Below are 10,345 nucleotides of genomic sequence, written 5' to 3'. Positions count from 1 at the left end.
CCGAGGGGCGCCCTACTGCTGGAATAGGAGGCCATGCTTCAAGACAAGCCTGCCTGAGGCTGCAACTCTGCTGTACCCACGTGCGTCGGGGTCACGCACCGTGCAGTGATGCGTGACCATCTCCAGCCTCCCGCCGGGACCCACTGCCCGGGCAGGGTCTGAACCCCCACCGCCTCCAGCTTACGCGCGCAGGGGTGCGTACACGTGGTGACCTGCCTGGGGCCGGGTTCCCGGCTTCGGCTCCTCCTCCTTCCAGCTCTTGTTCGGCTTTCTGCAGTATCACGTGCAGCCGCGCCGGGTGCAGGATGGCGGCTGCGGCAGCAGCGGTGGGTGTCAGGCTCCGAGACTGCTGCAGCAGGAGCGCTGTGCTCCTGCTCTTCTTTTCCCTGTCCCCTCGGCCCCCGGCCGCCGCCGCTTGGCTGCTGGGCCTGCGGCCCGAGGACACCGCTGGAGGCCGCGTGTCCCTGGAGGGGGGCACCCTGCGCGCCGCCGAAGGCACCAGCTTCCTCCTGCGCGTCTATTTCCAGCCCGGGCCCGCGGCGCCCGTGGAGCCGGTGCCCACACCCACCCTTTCCCCAGGGGAGAACGGCACCGGCGACTGGGCTCCACGGCTCGTGTTTATCGAGGAGCCTCCGGGCGGGAGCGGCGCGGCGCCCAGCGCTGTCCCCGCGCGCCCCCCGGGGTCGCAGCGCTGCCGCGAGCAGAGCGACTGGGCATCAGACGTGGAGGTCCTGGGGCCCCTGCGCCCCGGAGGCGTGGCGGGCTCAGCTCTAGTCCAGGTGCGGGTGCGGGAACTGCGTAAGGGCGAGGCAGAGCGAGGCGGCACGAGCGGTGGCGGGAAGCTCTTCTCTCTGTGCGCCTGGGACGGGCGCGCCTGGCACCACCACGGCGCCGCCGGCGGCTTCCTGCTGCGCGTACGCCCGCGGCTCTATGGCCCGGGCGGGTACCTGCTGCCCCCCGCGTGGCTGCGGGCGCTCGGAGCGCTCCTGCTGCTCGCCCTGTCTGCCCTGTTTAGCGGCCTGCGCCTGAGCCTGCTCTCGCTGGACCCGGTGGAGTTACGGGTGCTGCGGAACAGCGGCTCGGCCGCCGAGCAGGAGCAGGCGCGCCGAGTGCAGGCCGTGCGCGGCAGGGGGACCCATCTGCTCTGCACCCTGCTCCTGGGCCAAGCCGGAGCCAACGCGGCCCTGGCGGGCTGGCTGTACGCCTCGCTGCCGCCGGGCGTCGGGGGCACCGGGGAAGACTACGGCGACGCGGGGACTCACTTCCCCTGGCTGCCGGCGCTCGTGTGCACCGGCGCCGTGTTCCTGGGCGCAGAGATCTGCCCCTACTCGGTGTGTTCGCGGCACGGGCTGGCCATCGCCTCCCACAGCGTGTGCCTGACCCGGCTCCTGATGGCGGCCGCTTTCCCCGTGTGCTACCCGCTGAGCCGCCTGCTGGACTGGGCGCTGCGCCAGGAGATCAGCACCTTCTACACGCGGGAGAAGCTGCTGGAGACGCTGCGGGCCGCGGATCCTTACAGCGACCTGGTGAAAGAGGAGCTCAACATTATCCAGGGCGCCCTGGAGCTGCGCACCAAGGTGGTGGAAGAGGTGCTGACCCCTCTTGGGGACTGCTTCATGCTGCGCTCCGACGCTGTGCTGGATTTCGCCACTGTCTCCGAGATCCTGCGCAGCGGCTACACTCGCATCCCCGTGTACGAGGGCGACCAGCGGCACAACATTGTGGACATTCTGTTTGTCAAGGACTTGGCCTTCGTGGACCCCGACGACTGCACGCCGCTTCTCACGGTCACCCGCTTCTACAACCGGCCCCTGCACTGCGTCTTCAATGATACCCGGCTGGACACGGTGTTGGAGGAGTTTAAGAAGGGTGAGCATGTGGTCTAATCTCCTCCCTCAAGTCCTACCCCCTTAAAAAGTATTACCCTCTCATAAACACGTGAGTCTTCAGGTACCCAAAGCAGCTTCTCTCCTATGGTACCAAAAACTCAAGGAAGGCCCTATCTCATTGGCTCCCTGGGTCTTTTCATTTCACTTCTCCCTACCTTCCTTGAGGCTGATTGAGTCCCTGCCTCTTCCCCTTTACTTGGCTCACAGGATGCACCGCATTCCTCATTCATTGCATTCCAGTATTTTTTCAGGGCCTACCAGTTGCTGGGTATTGTGCGGATAGGACTCAGGAGATAGCCCTTGGAGGGCACTGCATAGCTCCCCATTGCAGGAGGTACCTCTCAGGGTTCCCATAACAAGCAGTCTTTGCTTCCTCTCTCGGTGGGAAGCTCACCATTTCCAATTCCAGGGCAAACTCCATTGCTGGACAGCTCCAGCTGCTGAAAATGTATTTCCTACAAGGAGCAGAAATTTATGTCTCCAGAGCTTCTCTGTGGGTCCTAGTTCTGCCCTTTGAATTACATAGAGTAAGCCCCAGACACCTTAGCCATTCTTCCCCCATATTCATCTTTCCATCAACTATGCCTTGGACACACATCAAGTACCCAGGTTGGAGATTAAAAGTTGACTAAGGCAGTGAGGTCCTTGTACTTCTGGGAGCTCTGGTCCCATGAAGTAAGGTAGATCTAGACTTGAGGAAATATTCTGGTAAAGGGAATCACTAAAAAACCTGCATATCCAAATGAATGGGGCTTCCTTCAGAGCGGTCACATCCCCTGCCCTTGACGTCATGCCTATAACATGTTTACTCCATTTCTGGGGTTTGCCTTTGGAAACTGTCTTCTGAGGTTGAGAACAATTCACTCCAGAAAAATCAGCCTGAACACTTTAGGGTTGATCCTCTTGACATTACACAGTTTGACTGGTCCCCCTAGTAACCAGAGTTGACCCAGAAGGACCCTTGGTTGTTTTTGAAAATCAAATCTGCCTTCCAGAATCACAGTTGAGAGCGTTCAGAAAACTATCTCACAGACCCTGAAAGCAATTCCAGAAATGATTTGAGAACAGTGACATGGTTAGAATAAGTGTAGAACCTCCCAGAATAACTATTTTGAAAGAGGCATTCATCTGTACTTATGAGTTGGCATGTTTATTGAAAACAAAACAAAGCAAAAAATTAATCCCCTGACTTTAGAATCAGGTTTCAAATGTAGCTTCCCTGTGGCCAGCAGGAATCTCATTTGACTATGTGTTTTTGATACATTTTTTTGTTTGTCAAAAATTCAATCTCATTTCATTATCAGCACAGGTACTCTTTGTATATAAAGACTTTGCATACAGAGAGAAATCTGGGGTCTTCCTCCTGCCACAATATTTTTAGACAAGTGAAATTGTGTTAAATATCAAAAAGTAACCTGAGAAAGGGGAAAAAGTCAAAAAGCTACTTTCAGTCTCAGATTTGGGGAGAGAACAGCCCTATGCTTTGTGTTGATATCATGAGAAGGGGAAGGAAATGTATATATACTGCAGCTGTTTTAGCCCAGTCTGGGCTACTGTCTCACCCTCTTCTGTCTGTCTCCCCCCAGTCCTTCCACGACTCATTGCCATTGCATTCAGAGGTTCATCCATACACTTTTAGCATTTTTCTTACATTTTGTGTACCCTACAGAAGGGAATATTGGTTCTGGGCATAAAAGCTGTGAAAATCTATATTAGTTTGCTAGGGTTGCCATAACAAAATACCATAGACTGAGTGGCTTAAACAACAGAAATTTATTTTCTCACAGTTCTGGAGGCTGAAAGTCCAAGATCAAGGTGTTGGCCGGTTTGGTTTCTTCTGAAGCCACTCTCCTTGGCTTGCAGATGGCTCTGCCTTCTTGCTGTGTCCTTACATGGTTGCCCCTCAGTGTGTGTGTGCTCAGCCCTGGAGTCTCTCTGTATTTGAATCTCTTCTTATAAGGACACCAGTCAGATTGGATTAAGGCTCACCCTATCAGCCCCTTTTTAATTTAACCACCTCTTACACGTGATAGCTAAGATAGAGTTCACTATCACGTGCTGCCAGACAAGATTTTTTTTTATTGAGGTATATTTGATGTACAATATTATATAAGTTTTAGGTGTACACCTAGTGATTCACAATTTTTAAGGGTTACATTCCATGTACAGTTATTGTAAAATATTGGCTATATTTCTTGTGTTGTACTATATATCCTTGTAGCTTATTTTATACTTAGTAGTTTGTACCTCTTAGTCCGCTACCCCTATTGGGCCCCCTCCCCCTTCCCTCTCCCCACTGGTAACCACCAGTTTGTTCTCCATATCTGTGAGTCTGTTTCTTTTTGTTATATTCACTAGTTTGTTTTATTTTTTTAGATTCCACATATAAGTGATATACAGCATTTGTTTTTCTCTGCCAGACAACATTTTTAATGAAATTCCTGGGAACTCATTCATTCATTCATTTAGTACTTACTGGCATCTATATAGTGCTAAGCAACAGGGGAAACAATAAGACTGCCCTGAAAAAATTAACAGTCTACAAGGGTGGACAGTGTTAGAATAAAGGCAGTCTTCTGAAGCAGAAATTGTGTCTTACTAACCTCTGTATCTCCAGCACCTTGCACTGTGCCTCGCATGTAGTAGGCTGCTGGAAAAAGTCACTATTGATCAGAAATGAGTCCTGTTGCAGAATTTCTAAATCTGGTCTAAAAAAAGGCACGGTCATGTTCTGCCAGTAAGTGGTTAGTTTGCAATTAGGTAGATCCCTAAAGAGAAGCAGGCTATCACACCACACCAAGAGATTTCCATACCCCTGTAGAGCCTTGCTCTTTCCTCAAAGTGTGATCCGTGAACCAGCAGCATGGGCCTCACTTGGGACCGTTTTAGAAATGCAGATTTTCATGCCTCACTCTAAATCCACTGAATAAAAATCTGCATTTTAGCAAGCCCTCAAGTGACTCATGTGTACATTAAATTTTGAGAAGCATTGTCTTCAGAGACCCTTATTAACAATGATTGGTAGATTAACTTAGAATAGAATAAATACAAGGTATAATTATCAAGGTAGGTGTTCTCTGGCTCGAAGCCATATAATACGGTGGTCATTTTCTATAAGAGTTATGTTTGCATCATAGGTTAGGAGAGGAAAGCTGAGTTGAATTACTTTTCTTTACCTTTAAAAATAACGTTTTAAGCAAGTCGTAATAGCCCTTCCATTTCCCTCATTTCCTTGCACTTCAAGTAACTTAACCACCTAAACAAACCCCTTAGGAGGTAGGAGAGGAAAATGGTAATTTTAATAGGAACAACGGTTACCATTAATTGAGCAACAGCCCTGCCAGGCGCAACGCCAAGCCCTTTACATACTCAGAACAACCCTCCTGGGGAGGTATTATTACCTCCATTTTACAGATGAAGAAACTAAAGCTCAGATTGATTACATGACTTGCTCAACTTTCCATAGCTAATAACTGACTGAATTGTGATTTGAACCAGATCACAGGACCCCAAAGCCTGTTCTTTTTTCCACCACACCAGTCTTATTCCATCTCCCATCCCAAAACTCCTGCCACCCAGACGGTTCAAAGCTGTCCTTTCACCTCTGACTTGCTGCCCATGACTTGCTACCCTTCAGTTTCTGCAGGTTGGAAATATAGCTTTTTATAATTACAATAATTGCTAACATGCATATTGCATTTTACAAAACATTCCTACCTACCTCTCTTATTCTTAAAACAACTCTGCAGGTATAGGTGAGGACCATAAGAGCCAGAAGCGTTACTTGTACTAAGAACATCACTCACCTGGTATATTCCAAGGCCCAGATTCAAGTCCCGGTCTTGTGATTCCAAAGCTCTTATCCATATGGGATTTTATATATATATATATATATTTCTTATGAGCTCCAGGTCTTTAGAAGTAGGGGAAAAGGAAAGCAAGCATGCTAGCTTTACAAAAAGGAACAATATTTCTCCCCACCTGACTGTGAGTTCCTTGAGGGCAGAGAATGAATCTTACTTACTTTGTATACTCAGGACAAACACAGTGACCTTGACGGCTAGAGGATGAATAAATATTTATTGAACAAGTGATCTTAAATAGCTAATTTCAATTGTATTTCTATGTTTGAGTGAGGTGAACCTTAAGTACAGGATAATTAGTGTTGTTCCATTGACCATAATCAATCTTCCTCTTCCCAGTTTATCTACCCCAGTTAGTGGCACACCTGCGCCCCCCAGTCTACCAAGGGAGAAACCTCTCCTTCACTCCCCACCCTCATCCTACTAATCACTGTCTTAGTCTTTTCGGGCTGCCACAACAAAGTATCAGTCTGAATGGCTTAAACAACAGAAATTTATTTTCTCACTGTTCTGGAGGCTAGAAGTCCAAGATCAAGATTCCAGCTGATTTGGTTTCTGATGAGAGCTCTCTTACTGGCTTGCAGACAGCTAGCTACCTTCTCGCTGTGTCCTCACGTGGCCTCTCCTTAGTGTACAAGCATAGAGAGAGAAACAGCTCCGGTCTCTCTTCTTCTTGTAGAACTACCAATCCTTTTGGATTAGGGCCCCACCCTTGTTATCTCATTTAATCTTAGAGGCCCACTGGGGGTTAGGGCTTCAACATGTCAATTTGGAGAGGGGAAGGGACACAAATATTCAGTCCGTAATAATCTCCAAAGTCGGCCAAATATTTGGAACAAAGTCTGCAAAAAATTTGCCAATATTGCATATTTCTTGTACCGATACATAACTTAGTCTGCTATTTTTTCCACTTAGGTTATTCATTAATTTTATTCAGCAAATAGTTACTATACACCTATTGTGTAGGCACAGTGGAGAACACCACCAATAGGGCCCCTGTCTGAATGGAGCTTTCATTCTAATACAGGAGACAGAAATTAAACAAATGAGATAGAAATTAAGAGCATAAGCTTTGGTACCAGACTGCTCTGGTTGCATCCTGGCCTTGGGCAAGTTATTTAACTCTTTGCTTCATTAGCTGTAAAATGCAGGTAATAATAGTATTTACTCATAGGGTTGTTTGAAATATTAAGACAATATTGCATAATACTGCTTATTTAGTAACTGTCATATAATAAATGCTAAATAAATGTTAGCTTTCATTATTAAATATGAACACACATCTGTTACATACTCATTTGTGCAAATGCCTCCTGAGAAGTTCTACTTCCTCCAGTTTTTTTCACCCTCAAATCCATCCTCTCCGGTGCCAATAAATAATCCCTGGTGTCATCATCCCCTGCTTCAAACACTTCTGCCTGCAGGATAAAGTCTAAGCTGTGCGGTCATGACCTGCTCCCCGCCCTCCCCTGCAGATTCATCACTCATCACTACCACAGCTTTATGCTCCAGCAACGCCGAACTCCATAGCCACACTGTGTTATTTCTTGCCTTTGTCCCTTTACGCATGCTGTCCTCTTTGTCAGGAATATACATTACCCGACTAATCCCTAGTCTAGCCCCTCCTTTAACATCAGCACAGGGGCCACGTCCTCTGCGAAACTTCTCCTATAAACCCCAGTTTTGGCCAACTCAGTTGTTCAATATCTCTATTATTGAACTAACAGGCTGTACTATTAGTATGTGTTGGAAAGTGCTGCCCATCCATATAATGAGCACCTGGAGGACAGAGGCTGTCTTACCTACCTTTGTAGCTGTAGCCCGTAACACAGTAAGTTTTCAATAAATCTTTATTGAATGACTGAATGAATGACTGGAAGGGGTTAAACTTTAATATAATGGAAGGGATCTGCAGAGCTCTAGTAAATGAATCATTCATTATCTCCAGCCCAATCATTTTGGACCATGCAGAAGGACAAAGTCAAATTTTAAATGTTAGAAGAAAAGTGTTATGTATTATCTTTCTTTACTTCTTTAGGAAACAATTATTTAGCCCTTTTCAAAGCACTGTGCTAAGAGTTGGGTGTATGAGACACAATCCCTGCTCCCAAAGAGCCTTCAGCCTAATGGGAGAATAGCTTTCCCCTTTATAAAGCTAGAAGGCAGGCTGGACTCACCTTTCCCCCCAACTTCCAACAATGTTACATTTCACAAGTCATAGCTCAGCATATAAGAATGTGGATAAGACAGACTGGTACATAAATCATTAAAGCAAACATGCAATAATAGAAATACTAACATGCAATGAGAACATGGAGAAGAGAGAAATTATGATAGGGTTATTTTATAAAATTTATAGTAAAGTTTATAAATTTCTATATTTATTCATTATAGAAAATTGAAAAATATAGAACAAAATATGAAAATCACCTGAAGATAATCATCCCACTGTCCTGAAATAATAACTTCTAATACTCTGTCATGTTAAAAATATATTGCATGCAATAACAACCTTAATCAAATTCTTAAACAGAAAAAAAAAAAAAAAAGAAAAACCCTATGGTCTTGCCTTCTTCCACAAATCAAATATCCCATTCTAATCCTCAGAGGGATTTTTTTTTTTAAAGATGTTTTTGATGTGGACCACTTTTTCAGTCAGTGTTTTGCTTTATCACTCCAAATTCCGGTGTGAGGTATTTTAGCAGAAAGTCTTCCCACTGCTTAATTCTATAAAAAGCTGCCAAAACATTAGTGCTGCATTCTTTGTCTTCTACAAAAGAAAATAAAAAGTTATTTCACTCAAAGTTCTATTTCACTGGTATAATTAGATGTAATATGCTTTAAAATGTGTTAAACATTGCTAAATAATAATTAGTAAAATTTAGAATGAGATGTTTACCTTCTAAACAATAATTAGAATAAACAGTAAGCAAAGCATACTCCATCATGCTCCCCTACAGGGAGGAAGAACAAAAGGAAACAAGGAAAAGTGAAAAACAATAAATTATACAAGGTTCTAACATTGCTGGTTTATATTTCTTTCTTTACAATTTTTCATTATGATTGTTGTAATATTGTTATGCAATATTTGTTTTTTTCTTAGCCTGGCAATAGAAATACCAGGTAACAAGAGAATCTGAGCTGGAAGGGGCACTGAAAAACCTGAGAGAGAATCTAATTCACACTTTTTTTTTTTTAGATTTAGTTATCCTTTCCAGGGCATAACAGCCTTTGTTATCAGACTCTCTTTTTATGTAATCTAAATCCCACATACTGCAGTCAAATTCCATTTCCTCTTTTTATCATGCTTTGTGAGTCCTCTTTTATTTGGAGAATATAGTAGCTCACCTCAATTCCATTTTTTAACAACCAAATACATTTGGTTGTGTTTCTGGCTCCCTTAAAGCATTTGGTGTCTCAGGGCAGGGGGCCTGTGGATTTTCCTAGTACTCTCTCAAATTGGTTTACCTCTAGGCCCACGTTTAGCCACCCCTGGACCTTCAATAACAACTCTCAATCCTCTATTTTCTGTTGTCTATTCCTTTCCAAACTGAGATTCTTCTCAATTCCTCCTTCCCTCCTTCCCTCCCTCCTTTCCTTCCTTCCATGTGACATTATCCTGTGTGAGGCCTCCAGCCCTCCTGGTGCTTACAGTCAAGTAGAGAGATATACACGAATCAATAAATAATTACAAATGAAGACAAGTGATTTGAATAAAAAGTATAGGGAGCTATGAGAGCTTATAATAGGGGGGCCTGACCTGGTATTATAGGTTAGGATAAACTCCTGGAAAGGAGTTCGCCAGAGCTTTCCGGGAGAAGGGAACAGACATCCAAAGGCTCTGAGAAAAGAGGGCCGTGTGCGTGCCATGCAGGGTTCCTAGGCCATTTAACACCCATTAGGGAAAGCGCCACCAACCTTCCCTCTGCCGACATTATCTGAGTCCTGGGCTACCAGGGCTCTGGGAGATGGACATGGATATAAATATCCAGGAGCTGAAAAGAGGGACGAAAATGATACAGAGCAGCCTGGGGTACAGGGAAGGGCATCCAGACAACATCTATGGGCGAGGGGGCAAGGGAGAAATAATTCCCTGGAAGGACCTGGGAAAACTTCTCTGAGGAAGTAACTGAAGAGGGGCTCTGATAAGCAGTTAGGAAGGGAAAGGGCATTCTAGCTGAGGCGGGAGCTTGAGCTAGAAAACTAAAGGCAGAAAGGGAACCGAGGCAACGTTCAAAAGCTGGTAAAACCGTGATTATAATGTTGCTTTTCTTCCAGCTAAATGGGGAGCTAGGCAGATTGAGGCGTTTGTCAAACATAATTTACATTCCCTCCAAGTGCCGAAACTGTATATTTTAACCATTTTTGGTGATGATATTTCTAAAATGTTTTATACCCATTCCTGCCTTCCTTAACAAAGGATCCTAAATATAACCATCTTTTCTTGATGACGCATGATCATGGTCATGAGAGTGTAGTTATTTTATGCTGTATTATAAAGCAGTTCTCCATCTACTTTTACATTTTTCTCTGTCCTCTGGCTGTCAGCTGCTAGTTCTCTTTGAGTCGGCCTCAAGCAAATCCCTGCCCTCA

The 10,345-nt window shown here is 45.6% G+C and overlaps 1 protein-coding gene across 1 annotated transcript in view; it reads left to right on the top strand.

Annotated features, from left to right (window-relative positions):
• Nucleotides 1–305: 305 nt before the first annotated feature.
• Nucleotides 306–10,345, top strand: part of CNNM1 (cyclin and CBS domain divalent metal cation transport mediator 1) — a 50,677-nt gene continuing 40,637 nt past the window's right edge. Inside the window, exon 1 of the mRNA XM_061194577.1 lies at nt 306–1,869. Within this exon, the coding sequence (XP_061050560.1) occupies nt 306–1,869 (1,564 nt within the window). The remainder of the gene's footprint in view (nt 1,870–10,345) is intronic.

The sequence above is a fragment of the Eubalaena glacialis genome, chromosome 1, assembly GCF_028564815.1.
Source record: "Eubalaena glacialis isolate mEubGla1 chromosome 1, mEubGla1.1.hap2.+ XY, whole genome shotgun sequence".
NCBI lineage: Eukaryota > Metazoa > Chordata > Mammalia > Artiodactyla > Balaenidae > Eubalaena > Eubalaena glacialis.
Note: the sequence above shows the minus strand (reverse complement) of the source record. Positions and strands in the feature narration are given on the sequence as shown.